At 40.4% G+C, this 20,751-nt stretch overlaps 1 protein-coding gene across 1 annotated transcript in view; it reads right to left on the bottom strand.

The window, feature by feature from the left end:
* cfap74 (cilia and flagella associated protein 74) overlaps positions 1-20,751 on the bottom strand; it is a 525,252-nt gene that overhangs the window by 462,115 nt on the left and 42,386 nt on the right. Inside the window, exons 5-6 of the mRNA XM_051931357.1 lie at positions 4,959-5,057; positions 4,029-4,133 (exon numbers count right to left, since the gene is read on the bottom strand). Of these exons, the coding sequence (XP_051787317.1) occupies positions 4,029-4,133; positions 4,959-5,057 (204 nt within the window). The remainder of the gene's footprint in view (positions 1-4,028; positions 4,134-4,958; positions 5,058-20,751) is intronic.

The following is a 20,751-nucleotide window of genomic DNA, read 5'->3' on the forward strand; positions in this document are numbered from 1 at the left end:
GGGACATCAGAGCACCATTAATCTTCAGATTTATTTATCAGGTGCCTGCTTTTTGTTAACAGTAATTTACCTGCCACTTAGCACACAAAGTATACAAAGTATAGAGAAAGTATAGTAATCATGAAAAAAATTCAACCTCGAGATTTTGATGAATCTTGACGTTTTAGACCTCCTGAGTCCGAAAATACCATTTTTTTGGAATAATCCGTGTGTGTATGCGTGTGTGTGTGTGTGTGTATAAACACGATAACTCAATAAAGCAACTAGATAGATGGATGAAATTTGGCTTGTGTTTGTTACTCCAAAATTGTAGATCTGTATTAACTTTTGGGCTAAATCCATCAACCGGAAATGGTACTTTACCTGAACACATACTCAATTTTTTTTTATTCATGCAGCTGCAGAGTCTGATTTATTCAACTTTACTTTTATAATAATTGTTCAATATATTACTGATTTGATTTGTTGTTGATGGTTCTTTAATGTACATAATATAATCATTGTCTTGTGGTTTACTCCTCAAATATCCATCCCCATATCTGAGTATACAGAAAGTCTAGGGGAGACCACTCCTGATTTTTGAAAATAAAACGGCAATGATCAAGAGAGTGACAAGGTCATCATACAAGATCAGCATATTGTTGCTGACCAATCACTTTTGCTTTAAAAACGTCGTTAATGACGAAGCGATACAAACCTTGTAAAATTCCTGAGTTGGCAACGTCTCTACTGAACTATAGATAGGTAGGCGAAGAGAGTCTGCCAAGTGATGAAAAGCCAAACATACTAATGTGTTTTTGTATTTATGCTACATTTATTCATTTATCTTTTTTAGTTAATATTCACAGCTCAAAACACCTGATATTGTGAAAATAATCCAGTAGCAGAATTATGTTTTAAAATATCTTTCACCCTTTTTCAATGTTTCTCTCTCTCTTAAAATATATAGTTGAAATATCATATTCTTTTTGTTCTTAACATCAACCATATCATACATATTGGATACCAGGGATTTTCCTGCCTTGCATCCAAACCTGCTGGGGTAGGCTCCAGGTTTCCTGTGATCCTCCTCTGGATAAACTGGTTTAGATAATAATGTATATATTGTTCTTAATCTCAGTTGCTGTCTCTGTTGTTTTGTGCCTGCCCATACTCTTATTACCAGCTCTTGCTCTTCTCATTATGGATTTACTGTTCTTATGCATGGGCTATTCAAGTCTCACTGCCCCTAACCTTGACACTACATGCTTGTTTTTCTTTGTTTCCCTCAATACAGCTAGGTGGGGTCAGCACACTAATTCAAGTCTAAGAGTCCTGTTCCTATTAAGCCCGCATTATTTTAATGATCACACCTGTCAGAGCACAGTAGAATATTGTTTTCTAATTTTTTATATCGTTTTAGGACTGCAGGTGGCAAAATTCTGTCTATAAATTGTTTGTGCCTGAGATGGAATCAGAGATCAATATGGCTGGAAGAAAATAACAAAGCCCATTATTTGAGATTTTTGAATGCAATATTGAAGGCATTCATTATAAGCATATTGTCATTGAAGCAAGATATGTTGTTTGCTGTAGACATTTACAGTAAAAAAAAACCCTCACACCTTAAAATTCACCTAAATTTCATTACAAATTGGTCCATTCTGGGCAATAAAAGGAAAAGAAAATAAGTTCAGCACAAATGACATAAAAAATATTTTAAAAATTATAAAATTGCATAAAATTATTCATATTCAGTACCTAGTTTTGAGTATGCTTGTTTTTATCAGACAAAAACATAACTAAATAGTAAACTATGTTGTGTAGTGTAGTAAGTTTCCACTAACATTAAACTCATATTATATCCAAACCCGTCAAGTGTACAGTTCTGTCTCATTGTGACACAAAAACTAAACTCCATAGTAGCTCTTTAACCGTACCATAATTACTAAAACTGAAACTATTATATTATATATATACTGTATATATATAAAAAATAAGACAAATGTCTTTGTAAAATAAAAACTAAAATTAAAACTAAAAATACAAGATGAAGGAAAACTAAAACTAAACTGAATTTCCAAGTAAGGTCAGAAAAAATATAGAAATAAAAACTAATATAAAAAGGCAAAACTATAATAATCTTGATGTATACTCATTAGTAATTAGTAATTTATAAAGTTTGTATTTGCATTTTAACTGTTAACTTGTCATAGCACTCTGCGCCTGCATTAATTAAAGAGCTTTATACAAATAAAAATTGATTTGAACTTAATTATAGCAAACTCATCAGAAACATTCTGCAAGTAACATGCCCTGGTACAATATTTATAGTCTAAGTGGTACTGAGAGAAAAGAAAATGAGACAGAACATATCAGAGACACAATTCTTGAGCCTCACAAGCTCCCATCTTTCCAACAAATAGTTTATTATCCAGGACACCATAGGCTCATCCACCTGCATATATCTGAGCTTACCCCTTACCAGCAAAGGCAGAGTGATATTGAAGATACTGGAGAAATCTAAAAATGTAACCCTAACTGTTTTGTTAAGATGGGAATATATCTTGAGGACCAGCTAGATAATTAGATTTTCCACTTCAATCTTTGGCCAATTGGCAAATCCAGTACCAGCTTCTCGAAGGTCTTCATAATGTGGTGTGTAAGGGCCACTGGTAAGTAGTACTAAAATAACAACTTTAAAACATTCTTCTTTCTTCAATAAATTGAAATCACCAACAAATTAAATATAAAATTGTATGTGATTTATACTTTCCCTGCACAATTATATGGTTTGGGACTAGCCTCTGAGCTCTTCTGCCTGTTGTCCTTATTGTCCTTTACCATTTCAGTCGCATCCATTCAATTCCATCTGATCCTTTGTCATTAAGTCAATTTTCTCAATCTTTACTCTTCACGCTCCTTTTTAACCCATATTCTCTCTTTGACCTCTTTACTCTTTCTTCTATCCAAAAGCAGCTTTTCTGTCTTTGGGCAAAATTGCTGTAAAGTGGGTACTGACCTCTGAATAAAAGTCACAGATTCTCTTTCCCATACCTTTTCACATTATATAATCTTGAACTTTGTGTCATGGATCAACAGATCATATACATCTGGTATCATTGAAGGAACATCTGCTAGTTAAACAGTAAAGGACTGACTGGCCATCTGCCAGTGATGTTCAATTTTTTTTTTTTTTTTTTTTTATAAATTCCTTTGGCATCATCCTGGATGGAGCCCAGCTGTGATCCCTTGAAGCTATCCTAGAATTTCTCTCCTTTCCTATTCTTTTTGACCTTTCCCTCAGAGGCTAATCATTATTATGATTATGTAATAATTTTGAATTTTGCTATTTCATTATTGTTTGGTGTTGTGACTATGAATCCATTTTGCTTTCTGCATGAAAATAATTTTTCATGGATTTAACTATGTTATTTATTGTTACATGTCACATACTGTATATAACAAGTCTGTCTATATAAAATTGCAGCTTGAGTATATTAGCATACTTGCTTTGTATCAGCGATGCTACCTTTTTCCTCTTGAGATTTTTGCAAGAGTCAGGGAAAGGATATTCAGAGCACAGACTAACAGACTTAACATTTTTTTACTTTGATTTTTAAAAACATTGTTATTTTACAGCTTGGTTTATGTTTTCTATCTCCAGACGACCCTCCATAAAACAAATAAAAGGCAGTAAAAAAATATGTAACAGAATTTTTGTTTTGTGAGTGAAAAGCTTAACAATATGCATACAGTGGATTGTATGTGATTATTTTAATAACAATTTAGATGCACCTCTATTACCAATACAAATAAGCGATGTAAAGGTATAAGAAAGATGAGGCAACTACATTTTTATGTCTAATTCTTTATGATATTCACACATCATTTTAAAGAAAGTAACATGAAAAAGTAAATAGTTTTACATTAAACTTGCTATCAGTTATATTTCATGTCCTTAGCTCATTATAATTACAAAGACTATACTTTAATTGCAAGGAGTTTAAACTATGACACAATAAATTAACTGAATTCAAATAACTTACTCATTTTCTTTCACTGCCATTGCAATTTGTGACTCAAGGTCTTCTTCCCCTTGAAGTTCAATGCCTAGCCTTTTGTGCAAAGCCCGCAGGCGAAACATAGCTGCTCTGGTTTGGTAAAATTGGGGTCAAAAATGATACATTAAAAAAGAGAAAGTATGAAAATACAGTATTAAGACGGATTACAATTAAAGTGCTTTTTTAAAATATTTATAATAACATTTAAAGATTCAGAGCATGAAATTAACAGTAAAAGTGACAGCGTGAAGTTAACAATAAAAAGTGAGAGTGTAAAATTAACAGTAAAAAATGTGCAGGTAATTTCAACACATTGACTATTTGATTTTCTTAAAATCCATGACTATGACACAAATGTCTGACAAGGTAGTTTCTGGGTAAATTCTAGGGACAGCGTTCAGTGGAAAACTGTGCTGCTACAGGGTGTGTGGCATTTCTTTTTTCAAAATGCTATTTGTGTTGTGAAGCTCATTACTGTTTTCAGTTTTGGTTGATTTATTGCTCAAACTTTTTACATTTCATGTTCTCATTTTTCATTATTAATTTCACACTCTGGATTTTTATTTTGTGTCTATTTTGTGAGCAGTGTTCTCCGTTATAATACACGTTTTCAGGATTGTGAAATGTAAAGGAATTCATATTGGATATTATTAACATCTGCTTATTTTTCTGATTTCTCTTCAGGTTTATTTGGCATTTTTCAGAAAAGCAACCATGTAAAGTCAAGCGATGGACAGGCTAGATCAAACAAAGTGATTTTAATTTGAAAAGGTTGAAATTTCTTCATTTATTATAAAAATGGAAGAGCTTGAAGTTAATTGAAGGTGTGTCCAGAAATGCACAGTAGATAGATATTTCCAAAAGATCACCACGTTTTCCGTTTTTGTCCAAAAATGTTTTACTAAATTAACTTACATGTTTTCAGAGTTTTGCTCTTCCAATATTTGTTTTTCCACTTCTTCTTGTTGCCTCTTGAGCTCTGCAATACGCATGTGACAAGCTCTCAGCTCCTCCCTTTAAAAAAAGAAACCAAAATCATTCCACAAGTAGTCCTGTGATAGATGGACACACATTGCCATTATATATCAATATATAGGGATGTCACAAGAACCAATATTTCAGTGCAAATTCAGTACCAATATTCTGAAAACGTTACAGTACCATCTTTATTTAGTATCAGTAGCAGAAAGAGAGTCGGTACTGCACACATGCCTAAATGTCAGTTCACAAAATTGCTCAGGAAGACACATTAATACATGATAGAGACTGAGTAAAACTACATATGTACAGTATGATGGCAAAGCACTGCATCAACACATGCTGAAAAGAAAAACACCTGAGATCATGTCTGGAAACGCTTTTGAGTTTGCATAGGAGAATGTCAGCTTTTTCAGAATTCCCTTTATAGAATTAGTTTAAAAAATTAATTTGTGTGTGATACGTAACAGTGGCTTCACAATCATTCTCTGATTGCAATGAGCGCTTCTATAAATGAAGATCATCTGAAAATGTGCTCATTTTCAAACTGGCATATATACAGTATGTGTGACATACACATCTACACATATGCAAATAGGACTGTGGGAGAGGAGAGGTCTGACAGCGCAAACAGAAGTTGTGACAAGGAATATCAAGGCATGATTTGAAGGAAATGGCTTTCAGGCTTGTCTACACTAGCAAACACACAAGCTGTTAATTTGTTAATACTAAAATAAAATTTAATTTTGTGTTTACTGTTTCAATGCTTTGAAGGAAAAGGCATAATACCCTATACATCTGACATGTACTGTGTTAACAGAGGACCATAACCACTGAAACACAAAGTTACTAGGAAAATCAAGACAGCATACCTCAGTGTTTAAAATGATACTATGAATCTACAAACACTGAATTTGTGTCATTCTTTTGGCTTTTGAAATTAATGTTCATTAGTATAACCCGTAAGTAAAAGCATATTTTTATGTTGAAGAATGTAATGCCGTCTCACAGTTCTAAATTTCTTTTGTACAGGTAACAACAGCCAAAGTAATTTTCCAAGTTCTGGATTTGTATATAGGCATAAGAAATAACAGTCTGATCACTCACACAAGAAACCTTGAAAACAGCAAAACAAAGGTTGTTCAACAGGAGTTCTAAAATAAAGGGATTAATGCAAAACTGACAAGTTTGATTTCACACAGAAAGCTTTAAAGTTGGGACAAATGAAAAAAAAGGGGACACATTTGGAAAATTAAAGAACCATGAGTTTCTGACATTTGAGATTTGAATTAATCTGACAAATTCATTAAATATTACTATTTAGCAATTTTTTTAACCACCTAATGGTCCAAATATAAATCTTACAATAGCGAATATTATAAACATAACTGATTTGTTTCACTGACAAACCAGACTTTAAATGTACAGTGGAACCTCGGTTCACCAACGTCTCAGGACACGTACAAATCGGTTTACGACCAAAAAGTTTGCCAAACTTTTGCCTCGGTTCACGACCACACACTCGGTATACGAACAAGCCAGTTTCCCTTTCGGTTTGTACATGTTCAGTCTCTCCCTGTGCATTTCCTGTGCAGCAAGCAAGAGAGACTGAGAGAGCGCGACACACACACACACACACACATACAGGCAGCGCGAGAGAGAGAGCTGGACGCATAAGGTAGGAAGGCAGTTAAAGAATGCATTGGGCTTGATTTTGTTTTCACTTCTGTTTACAGCGATCGGTTCGTAGCGTGCATTGTTGCAATGTTACTTTTCTTGGTGGTTTATTAAATTACGGATTTTTTCAAATGTTCATTTTTTTTCCCTGTGCTTAAAACTCATTAAAAAAAGTGTTTTTAGCCAGCAGTTGGTAGCACTATAGCGCAAACTATTGCAGTGTTAGCTTTCTCTGTTGTTCAAGGTTTTCTCAATGTTATTCAATGTTTTTACATTTAGTTTACTATTACAATGTGCATTCTATGGTTTAATTAACTATATTTGTGCTTAAAAACTTAAAAGATATATATATTTACATACAGTTCATATGGAACGGATTAATTGTATTTACATACAATCCTATGGGGGAAATTGCTTCGGTTCACGACCAAATCAGTTTAAGACCATAGTTTTGGAACGAATTATGGTCGTGAACCGAGGTTCCACTGTATGTTGTTACATAAACAGCTTTAAACACTACATTCCCTGAAGTCTATGAAAAAACTTGCAATCCCGGGACACCTTAAATTCCCTCGCACCTCCTTATCAGCGTCTTTTATTATGTAAATGTATTGATCAGCACCAGCAGCATGCAGCCTGCTATCCCATCCCCCTCAAACGCAGCTTTAGTCATACACAAAGTTCTCCCAGCTCAAGTCTGTTTATCTGGGTGTGAGATGCCTTGAATTGCATGGGGTAAATAATACTGTATATCGTTACTTGGAATACATTGTGTATTCATGTGTGTTCCGTATCTACAACAATCTGTGTAAATGTAGGATGATGGATGGTTGGATGAAATGTTGAACACTGTTTTGCATACAAGTTGATAAATATTTTGTATGTCTTTATTGGTAACTTGTAACACTAATGCCTATCACTGATAAGAACAGCAATGGTTAGATGGTTAAGAACCCTTTCCCCCCTTTTAAGAACCAGTCCTTTGTAATTTTTATGACAGGGTTGGGGGAAGTGCCTCAAACAAGTTTGGCAAATGTTTCTCTGCTGGAGTCTCTCAATCAACCCTCACAGGAAAGCCAGACTGCCTAACTGGCAAGCTTCATGGGGGCAGGTGTGAAGGTGTTCTCTTCCCCATTGGTCTGGTCTGAAGTATGGCTGTTGGAAATTGGCTTGTATCAAAAGCCTTTAAGTACCATGATGCCCTATTGGCTCTAGGGATTGGACAGAAAACCTATAAATTTGCTTGCTTTACTTCTCTCTCTCTCTAACCAAACTGATGAAAGACCATCTCACACACCATGAACTGAAAAGGACAACACAGTGAAGAGCACAGCTCAGCAGTCATATTGAGACAGACATGCGGCCTGTTCTGAAGAAAGCCGACCACAAATGAGGACTTAACTAGAGACATTTTAAGTAACTAACAAGTCTGTGTGCCGCCTGAAACTACACATCACCATTTATCAGGTTGTATGGTTGCCAATATTCAAATGTACTTTGCATATTGTTATTATTTATGAATATTATCAATAATACATTTTTTAAATTGTAACTTGTCTGCTTGTCTTTTACTACACCTAATTGCCTGAAGTTACTGATGTAGAAGGGAAGGTGGGGAGAAGTTATATGGTACGATACCTTATAAACAGTAGTAACTCTGAGATTTGAAGCATTCTGACACAGGCTACATTTTAATAATACAAAAGGGGAAATAGAGTAATATATTACTCTACCAAGACAAAACAAACACATAACTAAAACAGAAATTATTCTCATGTTATACTACTAATAACAAAATGTTGATGTGAAGTGTATAATGTATGAAGACTTAAGTCCAAATACCAAATAAGCACTTTCACAAAAGACACAGATATAACAAAACATCCATCCATCCATCCTCTTCCGCTTATACAAGGTCGGGTCACGGGGGTAGCAGCTTGAGCAGAGATACCCTGACTTCCCTCTCCCCAGCCACTTCTTCTAGCTCTTCCAGGGGAATCCCAAGGCGTTCCAAGGCCAGCCAAGAGACATAGTCCCTCCAGCATGTCCTGGATCTTCCCCGGGGCCTCCTCCCAGTTAGATGTGCCCGGAACACCTCATCAGGGTGGCGTCCAGGAGGTATCCTGATCAGATGCCCGAGCCACCTCACCTGACTCCTCTCGATGTGGAGGAGCAGCGGCTCTACTCTGAGCCCCTCCCGGATGACTGAGCTTCTCACCCTATCTTTAAGGGAAAGCCCAGACACCCTGCAGAGGAAACTCATTTCAGCCGCTTGTATTCGCGATCTCGTTCTTTCGGTCACTACCCATAGCTCATGACCATAGGTGAGGGTGGGAACATAGATCAACTGGTAAATTGAGAGCTTTGCCTTGCTGCACAGCTCCTTTTTCACCACGACAGACCAATGCAGAGCCCACATCACTGTGGATGCCGCACCGATCCGCCTGTCGATCTCACTCTCCATTCTTCCCTCACTCGTGAACAAGATCCCGAGATACTTGAACTCCTCCACTTGGGGCAGGATCTCGCTCCTAACCCTGAGAGGGCACTCCACCCTTTTCCGGCTGAGGACCATGGTCTTGGATTTGGAGGTGCTGATTCCCATCCCAGCCGCTTCACACTCGGCTGTGAACCGATCCAGAGATAACTGAAGATCACAGCCTGATGAAGCAAACAGGACATCATCATCTGCAAAAAGCAGTGACCCAATCCTGAGTCCACCAAACCAGACCCCCTCAACTCTCTGGCTGCGCCTAGAAATTCTGTCCATAAAAGTTATGAACAGAATCGGTGACAAAGGGCAGCCCTGGCGGAGTCCAACTCTCACTGGAAACGGGTTCGACTTACTGCCGGCAATGCGGACCAAGCTCTGACACTGATCGAACAGGGACTGAACAGCCCTTATCAGGGGGTCCGGTACCCCAAACTCTCTGAGTACCCCCCACAGAATTCCCAGAGAAACACGGTCGAATCCCTTTTCCAAGTCCACAAAACACATGTAGACTGGTTGGGCAAACTCCCATGCACCTTCCAGGACCCTGCTATGGGTGTAGAGCTGGTCCACTGTTCCGCAACCAGGACAAACACCACACTGTTCCTCCTGAATCCGAAGTTCGACAATACGATGGACTCTCCTCTCCAGGACCCCCGAAAAGACTTTTCCAGGGAGGCTGAGAAGTGTGTCCCCTCTGTAGTTGGAACACACCCTCAGGTCCCCTTTCTTAAAGAGGAGGACTACCACCTGGTCTGCCAATCCAGAGGCACTGTCCCTGATGTCCATGCGATGTTGCAGAGGCGTGTCAACCAAGACAATCCTACAACATTCAGAGCCTTGAGGAACTCCAGGCGTATCTCATCTACCCCCGGGGCCCTGCCACCAAGGTGTTTTTTGACCACCTCGGTGACCTCAGTCCCAGAGATGGGGGAGCCCACCTCTGAGTCCCCAGGCTCTGCTTCCTCATTGGAAGGCATGTTAGTGGGATTGATGAGGTCTTTGAGTACTCCCCCCACTGACCCACAACGTCCCGAGTCGAGGTCAGCCGCGTACCATCCCCACCATATACAGTGTTGACACTGCACTGTTTCCCCCTCCTGAAACGCAGGATGGTGGACCAGAATCTCCTCGAAGCCGTCCGAAAGTCGTTCTCCATGGCCTCACCAAACTCCTCCCACACCCGAGTTTTTGCATCAGAAACCACCAAAGCTGCATTCCGCTTGGCCTGCCAGTACCTATCAGCTGCCTCCAGAGTCCAACAGGACAAAAGGGTCCTATAGGACTCTTTCTTCAGCTTGACGGCATCCCTCACCGCCGGTGTCCACCAACGAGTTCGAGGATTTCCACCACGACAGGCACCGACCACCTTACGGCCACAGCTCCGGTCAGCCGCCTCAACAATAGAGGCATGGAACATGGCCCATTCAGACTCAATGTCCCCCACCTCCCTCGAGATGTGGTCAAAGATCTGCCAGAGATGGGAGTTGAAGCTACTTCTGACAGGGGACTCTGCTAGATGTTCCCAGCAGACCCTCACAACATGTTTGGGCCTACCAGGCCTGACCGGCATCCTCCCCCACCATCAAAGCCTACTCACCACCAGGTGGTGATCAGTTGACAGCTCCGCCCCTCTCTACACCCGAGTGTCCAAGACATGTGACCGCAGGTCCGACGACACAACCATAAAGTCGATCATGCCAAGTGCACATATGAACACCCCTATGCTTGAACACGGTGTTCGTTATGGACAATCTGTGACGAGCACAGAAGTCCAATAACAAAACACCGCTCGGGTTCAGATTGGGGGGGCCATTCCTCCCAATCATGCCTTTCCAGGTCTCACAGTCATTGTCCATGTGAGCATTGAAGTCTCCCAGCAGAACGAGGGAGTCCCCAGAAGGTATGCCCTCTAGCACCCCCTCCAGGGACTCCAAAAAGGGGTGGGTACTCCAAACTGCTGTTCAGCGCATACGTGTAAACAACAGTTAGGACCCATCCTAACTGAGGCTACCCTCTTGTCCCCCAGGGTAAACCCCAATGAACAGGCTCCAAGTCGGGGGGCAATAAGTATGTCCACACCCGCTCGGCGCCTCTCACCGGGGGCAACTCCAGAGTGGTAGAGAGTCCAGCCCCTCTCAAGGAGATTGGTTCCAGAGTCCAAGCTGTGTGTGGAGGGGAGTCTGACTATATCTAGCCGGAACCTCTCGACCTCGCGCATTAGCTCAGGTTCCTTCCCCTTCAGAGAGGTGACATTCCACGTCCCAAGAGCCAGCTTCTGCAGACGAGGATCGGACCGCCAAGGTCCCTGCCTTCGGCCACCACCCAACTCACACTGCACCCAACCTCCTTGGCCCCTCCCATAGGTGGTGAGCCCATGGGAAGGGAGACCCACGTTGCCTCTTCGGGCTGTGCCCAGCCGAGCCTCATGGGTGCAGGCCTGGCCACCAGCAGCTCGCCATTGAGCCCCTTTTTTCTAGAATTTAACCAAAGTAAAAGAAATTGGGATAGGGGACGAAACAAACACACACCCACACACACAGACATGTCTGCTTGGCTGGTGCACAGGTAAGAACTGCTGTCTCCAAGTTGAAAGGTTGCGGGTTCAATCTCGGGTCTTTCACGCATTAACTGTTTTGTGTAGTGAGCGGCTATTATTATTACAATTATAGAATAAAAACATACATTTGATTTATTTGGGTCTGTAACAGCCGGTGTAAATTTATGGTACTTGTAAAATTTAGCATTATTCACTTTTATTCTCTCAGTCACGTTCATGCTTCCCCCGATCTGACACTGTTAGTTTTCAAATAAAGACATGCTATAACAGAGGTGAACTCAGAGGAGGATGAGGGTTCTACATCGGAGAAATAGAACAGAAGCCCTTGTTCTTATGTGTGAGTGGACGTTTCTTGCGGGGAGGGTCTCTCTTCTCTTTCAGTTATTGATTGATTTCAGTTTGTAACAGCCGGTGTAAAGTGAATTCCAAATAATAACATATTATTTACCCTATACAATTCCAGGCACCTCACACCCAGATGAACAGACTTGAGCTGGGAGAACTTTTTGTCGGACTTCAGCTGCAGTGGTTCTGGGGTTGGGGTGTTAGTAGGGGATAGTAAGCTGCTTGTGCTGATCAACACATTTGCAAAACAAAAGATGCTAATGAAGAGGTGCGAAGGAATTTAAGGTGGCCCATTATCTCAATTTTTTTCATAGGCTTCAGGGATTCTAGTGTTAACAGCTATCTAGCAAAAGGCAGGATCTTGAGTTGAGCCAATATTGATAGAAATAAATTCTTCAAGATTAGCAGCCAAACAAGCAATAAATTTAGGGTTCTATAGCAGAGATGTATTAAATTTCCATTGTGGTGCCCAGGAGACCACAGAGGGCAAAACCATGTGAAACAGCACACTTATCACAGATGCAGGAGGAGAGGAGATTAGCATTAGTAGCAGCAGAAGCTACAGAGTGAGAAACAAAAATATAATCTATGTCAGACTGAGACTTGAAGAGGTGAGAGAAAAAGGAGTACTCTTTAACAAAGGGGTAAATTAACACTAGAATTACCAGAGCCTACGAAAAAACTCGTATATCCGGCCCACCTTAAATCGCTTCTTAAATCCGTTCACACCTCTCCGCCAGCATCCTTTGTCCTCTAAATGTGCTGATAAAAGACAAGCTGCCAGCAGCCGGCTATTCCATCCCCCCACCGACTTAGAACGTGAGCGAAGTTTTCCCAGCTCACGCCTTGATTGATTATGTGGGAGTGAAGTGGAGTTTTACAGTGGAAATAAGAGATCATTATTCTAAAGTAATCTGTGTAAACACATTGTTAAAACAGAAACTTTTTCATATTTTTGTAATAAATGTTACAAAATGTAGTAGGCATAAACTATAGAATATATAAAGCCCGAGTTCCAAAGATCAAATAAACACTTTCACAAAAGCTTCAAGAATGATTCAACAGCTTCTGTGGCGTAGCGCGCTAAGATTTGCCTCTTAGCGCAGAGCAGCTTTTCCTTGCCTCACAGACCTGAGTTCGATTCCCCGCTGGGGATGAAGTGTTGCTTTTTTTTTTCTTTTCCTCAAACGGACATAAAATTTATACATCGGTATGCACTGTCAGTTACTGAGATCGTTATATTTTCATGTGGGATGCTCCTTTTCAAATATTTTTTTAACAATTGAGACTGCAATTAACAGGAACAACTGTCCTTATAACTTATTTTTAAGATCCATAACACACAGACAGACAGAGCACTGCGTAATAGAGAGACAGACAGGCAGAGAAGTCACTAGATATATAAATAAACAGGGAAGCCACGTGTACTGAAAGAAAAAAAGAACAACATGTGCGTTGTCCCTGCTGCACTGAATAAGAGAGTCTAAGTAAGATCGGGGGAGGGGTGATGTTAGAGCGCCTGCGCTTATTCAGTGCAGCAGGGACAACGCAGTGCTCTGTCTGTCTGTGTGTTATGGATCATAAAAATAAGTTATAAGGACAGTTGTTCCTGTTAATTGCAGTCTCAATTGTTAAAAAAATATTTGAAAAGGAGCATCCCACATGAAAATATAACGATCTCAGTAACTGACAGTGCATACCAATGTATAAATTTTATGTCCGTTTGAGGTTTAAAAGAAAAGAAAAAAAAAAGCAACACTTCATCCCCAGCGGGGAATCGAACTCAGGTCTGTGAGGCAAGGAAAAGCTGCTCTGTGCTAAGAGGCAAATCTTAGCACACTACGCCACAGAAGCTGTTGAATCATTCTTGAAGCTTTTGTGAAAGTGTTTATTTGATCTTTGGAACTCGGGCTTTATATATTCTATAGTTTATGCCTACTACATTTTGTAACATTTATTACTAAAATATGAAAAAGTTTCTGTTTTAACAATGTGTTTACACAGATTACTTTAGAATAATGATCTCTTATTTCCACTGTAAAACTCCACTTCACTCCCACATAATCAATCAAGGCGTGAGCTGGGAAAACTTCGCTCACGTTCTAAGCCGGTGGGGGGATGGAATAGCCGGCTGCTGGCAGCTTGTCTTTTATCAGCACATTTAGAGGACAAAGGATGCTGGCGGAGAGGTGTGAACGGATTTAAGAAGCGATTTAAGGTGGGCCGGATATACGAGTTTTTTCGTAGGCTCTGGTAATTCTAGTATTAAATGATATGCATCAATTAGACCAAGATCAGCAACATCGTCAGAACCTGCAAGTTGAAGGAGGGAGCAGATGTCCAAGGAGAGGAGGAGATTTATCCAGGACTTGGTCAAGCACAGCATTGGCTTCTGTGCTGATAACAAATTAAAAGTAATGGTGTGTAAGAATATGACTAGCCAAGTCCTGGAAGAAGTTGCCATGAATGGGGATGGGAGCGTACATAGCACTAAATCCAATTTTCCTACCACCAAGCTCGGACAGGAGAAAACAGTACCTACCATATGAATCACTTAGAGCAGCATTTCCCAAACTATGGGTCGCGAGTGAATATTGAGTGGGCCCTGAAACATAAGACAATATTCCGACCAATCGGGCTAACAGCCGGACGTCTTTTGTTTTTGTGACATTCATTATCGCGTTGTGTTGTGTTCGTTAGCGTATGCCCTTATAATCTTTTTAAAAACAATTACAGTAATCCCTCCTCCATCGCGGGGGTTGCGTTCCAGAGCCACCCGCGAAATAAGAAAATCCGCGAAGTAGAAACCATATGTTTATATGGTTATTTTTATATTGTCATGCTTGGGTCACAGATTTGCGCAGAAACACAGGAGGTTGTAGAGAGACAGGAACGTTATTCAAACACTGCAAACAAACATTTGTCTCTTTTTCAAAAGTTTAAACTGTGCTCCATGACAAGACAGAGATGACAGTTCCATCTCACAATTAAAAGAATGCAAACATATCTTCCTCTTCAAAGGAGTGCTTGTCAGGAGCACAGAATGTCACATAGATAGAGCAAACAAATCAATAGGGCTGTTTGGCTTTTAAGTATGCGAAGCACCGCGGCACAAAGCTGTTGAAGGCGGCAGCTCACACCCCCTCCGTCAGGAGCAGGGAGAGAGAGAGAGAGAGAGAGAGAGAGAGAGACAGAGTTTGTTTTTCAGTCAAAAATCAATACGTGCCCTTTGAGCTTTTAAGTATGCGAAGCACCTTGCAGCATGTCGTTTCAGGAAGCAGCTGCACAAAAGATAGCAACGTGAAGATAATCTTTCAGCATTTTTAGACGAGCGTCCGTATCGTCTAGGTGTGCGATCAGCCCCCCTGCTCACACCCCCTACGTCAGGATCACAGATAGTCAGCGCAAGAGAGAGAGAAAAGTAAGTTGGGTAGCTTCTCAGCCATCTGCCAATAGCGTCCCTTGTATGAAATCAACTGGGCAAACCAACTGAGGAAGCATGTACCAGAAATTAAAAGACCCATTGTCCGCAGAAATCCGCGAACCAGCAAAAAATCCGCGATATATATTTAAATATGCTTACATATAAAATCCGCGATGGAGTGAAGCCGCGAAAGGCGAAGCGCGATATAGCGAGGGATCACTGTATTAACGTTTGAATATAATAATGGAAAAGTGGTTGAAACGGAGAGCAAAAACTACGTCGCCGCCGCCGGTTGATTGTGGTGAAAAGACAGAAGATGTTCTTATAACTGACAAAAGTGGCACTGAGGCTGACTTCCAAGCTCCCTCAACGAGTTCGCATGAATCGAAACGACGGAAAGTTGTAAGAAAATATGACCCTGAATATCTAAAACTAGGATTCACTTGGAATCATGATACGATAGATCCGCGTCCTCAATGCGTGATTTGCTACGAAATATTAGCGAACGAAAGTATGCGCCCAAGTAAGTTAACGCGTCATATAGAAACGAAGCATTCCCATTTTACGAATAAGCCAGTAGATTTTTTTCAAAGAAAATTGTTGGATATGAAATCTTCAAAAAATATTGTTTTACATTTCATTAATAGTAATGAAAATGCTGTATATGCCTCGTACCTCATTAGCTTAAGGATCGCCAGAGCAGGAAAGCCTCATACCATTGGCGAAGATTTAGTGTGACCATCGATTAAAGATGCTGTTGGAGCGATGTTTGGAGAAAAAGAAGTAAAGGAAATCGAGCGCATACCACTGTCCAATAATACTGTTGCACGACGAATCGACAAAATGGCTGAATGGGCAGAGGACGAATTAATCCGGAGGGTAGTTTGTAGTAAATATTATACGCTACAACTAGATGAGTCTACTGACGTGCAAAGCCTATCTCAACTACTTGTTTTTGTGCGTTATATATGGCAAAACGACGTGCATGAAGATATCTTGTTCTGCAAGCCAATTAGTCGTGGAACGGCCAAGGAAATTTTCAATGCAGTTGATTCCTATATAAAAGAGAAAGGTTCACAGTGGAAGAACCGTTTCAGTATATGCACTGACAGTGCACGGGCTATGTGCGGGAAAAATAGCAGTGTCGTTACAAGAGTTCTTAAACAAAGCCCCTGTGCTTTGTGGACACACTGTAGCCTTCACAGAGAAGCACTGGTTTTAAAAGCATTACCTAATGATTTCAAAACAGTACTAAATACAGCTGTGAAAATTGTAAATTATATTAAAACAAAACCCTTACAAGCACATTTATTTCAAAAGCTGTGTGAAGAAATGGGTAGTCTTCATACATCTCTTCTTCTGCATACGGAGGTACGTTGGTTATCCAGTGGGAAAGTACTGACACGATTAGTGGAATTACGCAGTGAAGTTACAATTTACTTGGAAGGAAAAACTGAATATATTGAATCTCTATTGGACAAAGAATTCATTCTCAAGCTCACATACTTGGCGGATATTTTTTCAAAATTAAACGAACTCAATTTGTATTTGCAAGGTTCAAACGAATCAGACATTTTTGCAGTTCACGATAGAATTCGAGCGTTTATGAAAAAGCTTATGTTGTGGAAAAGTTGTATTGAGGATGGCAAGTATGATTGTTTTGAAACTCTTGAAACTTTTATTATAGAAAACCAAGTGCAGCCAAAGACGAACGTACTGTCTGCAATTTCCACTCATTTATCATTGTTAAAAAATAACTTTGATGCCTATTTCGGGGAAGAGATGAAAAAGCTCGACTCGTTGAATTGGATTTGTAACCCATTTCAAGACCGCCTACCAAGTAGTATGTCAACAAAAGCAAGTGAAGAACTCATTGATTTATCAGAAGATACGTCACTGAAAAATAGTTTCAATCGCAAGCAGTTAACGAAATTCTGGCTCTCAGTTGCTGGGAACTATCCTTGCCTGTTTGATGAAGCTATAAAAGTCCTCCTCCCCTTCAGTACCTCATATCTATGTGAGGCCGGATTTTCGGCTATGATCAGCATTAAAACTAAATACAGAAATAAATTGGACGTATCAAACTCACTTCGATTAAAAGTAACTAAAATTGAAGTTGATGCTAAAGCTGTAATGACAAAAAATAGGAAACAAATACACCCTTCTCATTGAAATAACAGTCCTTGTAGGTATTTAAGTAATAAAAAATTGTAACTTAAAGTTGTTTTTTTTCTTATTTGAAAAGCCCTTCATTCATATTGGTGACGCTTAAATTTCCATAGTGACTGTTTGTGAGCTAAAGTACAATATATGTTGTCTGTGATGATAACAAATTAATGTCAAATGAAAAAAATACTTTAAACAAAATAAACAGCCCGAACAAATAAGACACCATTAAGTAGTTCCGCGACTCGCTACTAGGGAATCTGAGCGCTACCAATATTTTATGCCTCCTTTTTAAGACGGCTAAGAGGTGGGTCCCGAATTTGGCAGTTTTTGTTAGGTGGGTCGGAGCCCAGTCAACTTTGGGAACCACTGACTTAGAGAGAGTCCAGAACCTTAAGCTGAAGGTATCATTGGACAAGTATCACAACTCCACACTTGTGGCAGTGGCAGATGATAATGAGACAACCAAGTAATGCTTGGAGGCAGCCCACATCACATTTGACTTTAATAAATGTGTCTTAATTAATAATGTGAAATCAATACAGTGTCTATGTAATAAGTTAGTCAAACAAGACCTTTTTTAAGGGATCGACAAGGCTCTCACATTCCTAAGAAGCTATATTTAAATTAGCCATTGTGATGGATGGCAGCCTCCCTGGGTTGCAGCAGTGCCTCAGACTCCCCCAGGGCTTCATGGGGGTTGGAGTTCTGTGCAGCTCTGTGGGGTTCCGCAGGCGCCGCTGGCCCCTTTTGGGCACTGATTTCGCCTTACCCGGAAGTGCAGCCGGATGTCGGCAATCAAGCACATGGAGCACTTCCGGATACCCAATATAAGCAAGCCAGCGACCATCACTCAGCGGCCAGAATCGGGAGGAAGAGGACGAGGTTGCCAGGGAGGAGTGGTGGTAAAAGAAGAAAGTGTTTACTTGTGGTGATTGCTTACTGTACTGTGCTTGGGACTGTGTATTGCCTGTGGGGTTCACGGGGAAGACGTACCCCACGGGTGCAGAAGAATTAAATAGTTTATTTATTTTACCTGTGCCTCTCGTGTGAATCTGTGTCAGGTCAGGCGCAATATAGCGCCTTAATTCACACCATGTTCTGAAATAAAGTGAACAGTAAAGATAGAAAGGAACAAAAACAGAAAGATGTGCCAAGCAAAACATGCTCATCCCCGTTGGAGTGCACATTTACTACTTACCTGTGACCTCTGAAAGCATGTCTCAGGAAAAGCCACCTTCCCCAAAAAAAAACAAGAAAACCCACCCTCCCCCCAAAAAATTACATAAAACTTGTAACCCCATGCTCCAGATAAATGCTGCCTCAGCCAGTCAGATAGCACAGTGGATCCCAAAGAACTCATTGTCCCCCACCCCCAACCTCTGACCTTGCACAAGTGAAACAAAATGACTGCTTTAAAACATCTGGGAGATGTAGTACACAGGCTTAAACGAGGACACAGGTACAACCCAAGAATGCAAGGCATCAGAATTAATACACATGCCCGTTACCAAACCACAAACAGCTGCGTGCCTGTATCCACTCACCCCACTCAATAAAAAGATAAAGAAAAATGAAGTAAAGGGTGCAGATATTGAGCGAATTGTCACAGAGGAAATGTGCTAAGCGAGTCGAAGTTACCTAACACTTTGCTCACCTCGGACAGAGTGTTGCAAAATCTACAGTTAGGTCCATAAATATTTGGACAGAGACAACTTTTTTCTAATTTTGGTTCTGTACATTACCACAATGAATTTTAAATGAAACAACTCAGATGCAGTTGAAGTGCAGACTTTCAGCTTTAATGCAGTGGGGTGAACAAAACGATTGCATAAAAATGTGAGGCAACTAAAGCATTTTTTTAACACAATCCCTTCATTTCTGGGGCTCAAAAGTAATTGGACAATTGACTCAAAGGCTATTTCATGGGCAGGTGTGGGTAAGTCCATCGTTATGTCATTATCAATTAAGCAGATAAAAGGCCTGGAGTTGATTTGAGATGTGGTGCTTGCATGTGGAAGATTTTGATGTGAACAGACAACATGTGGTCAAAGGAGCTCTCCATGCAGGTGAAAGAAGCCATCCTTAAGGTGCAAAAACAGAAAAAACCCATCCGAGAAATTGCTACAATATTACGAGTGGCAAAATCTACAGTTTGGTACATCCTGAGAAAGAAAGCAAGTACTGGTGAACTCAGTAACGCAAAAAGACCTGAACGTCCACGGAAGACAACAGTGGTGGATGATCGCAGAATCATTTCCATGGTGAAGAGAAACCCCTTCACAACAGCCAACCAAGTGAACAACACTCTCCAGGGGGTAGGCGTATCGATATCCAAGTCTACCATAAAGAGAAGACTGCATGAAAGTAAATACAGAGGGTGCACTGCAAGGTGCAAGCCACTCATAAGCCTCAAGAATAGAAAGGGTAGATTAGACTTTGCTAAAGAACATCTAAAAGAGCCAGCACAGTTCTGGAAAAACATTCTTTGGACAGATGAAACCAAGATCAACCTCTACCAGAATGATGGCAAGAAAAAAGTGTGGAGAAGGCGTGGAACAGCTCATTATCCAAAGCATACCACATCATCTGTAAAACACAGTGGAGGCAGTGTGATGGCTTGGGCGTGCATGGCTGCAGTGGCACTGGGACACTAGTGTTTATTGATGATGTGACAGAAGCAGCCGAATGAATTCTGAGATGTTCAGAGACATACTGTCTGCTCAAATCCAGCTAAATGCAGTCAAATTGATTGGGCGGTGTTTCATGATACAGATGGACAATGACACAAAACATATAGCCATAGCAACCCAGGAGTTTATTAAAGCAAAGAAGTGGAAAATTCTTGAATGGCCAAGTCAGTCACCTGATCTTAAACCCAATTGAGCATGTATTTCACTTGTTGAAGACTAAACTTCAGACAGACAGGCCCACAAACAAACGGCAACTGAAAGCCGCTGCCGTAAAGTCCTGGCAGAGCATTAAAAAGGAGGAAACCCAGCAGCTGGTGATGTCCATGAGTTCAAGACTTCAGGCTGTCATTGCCAGCAAAGGGGTTTCAACCAAG

This window comes from Erpetoichthys calabaricus, chromosome 8 (genome assembly GCF_900747795.2).
Source record: "Erpetoichthys calabaricus chromosome 8, fErpCal1.3, whole genome shotgun sequence".
Taxonomy (NCBI): Eukaryota; Metazoa; Chordata; class Cladistia; order Polypteriformes; family Polypteridae; genus Erpetoichthys; species Erpetoichthys calabaricus.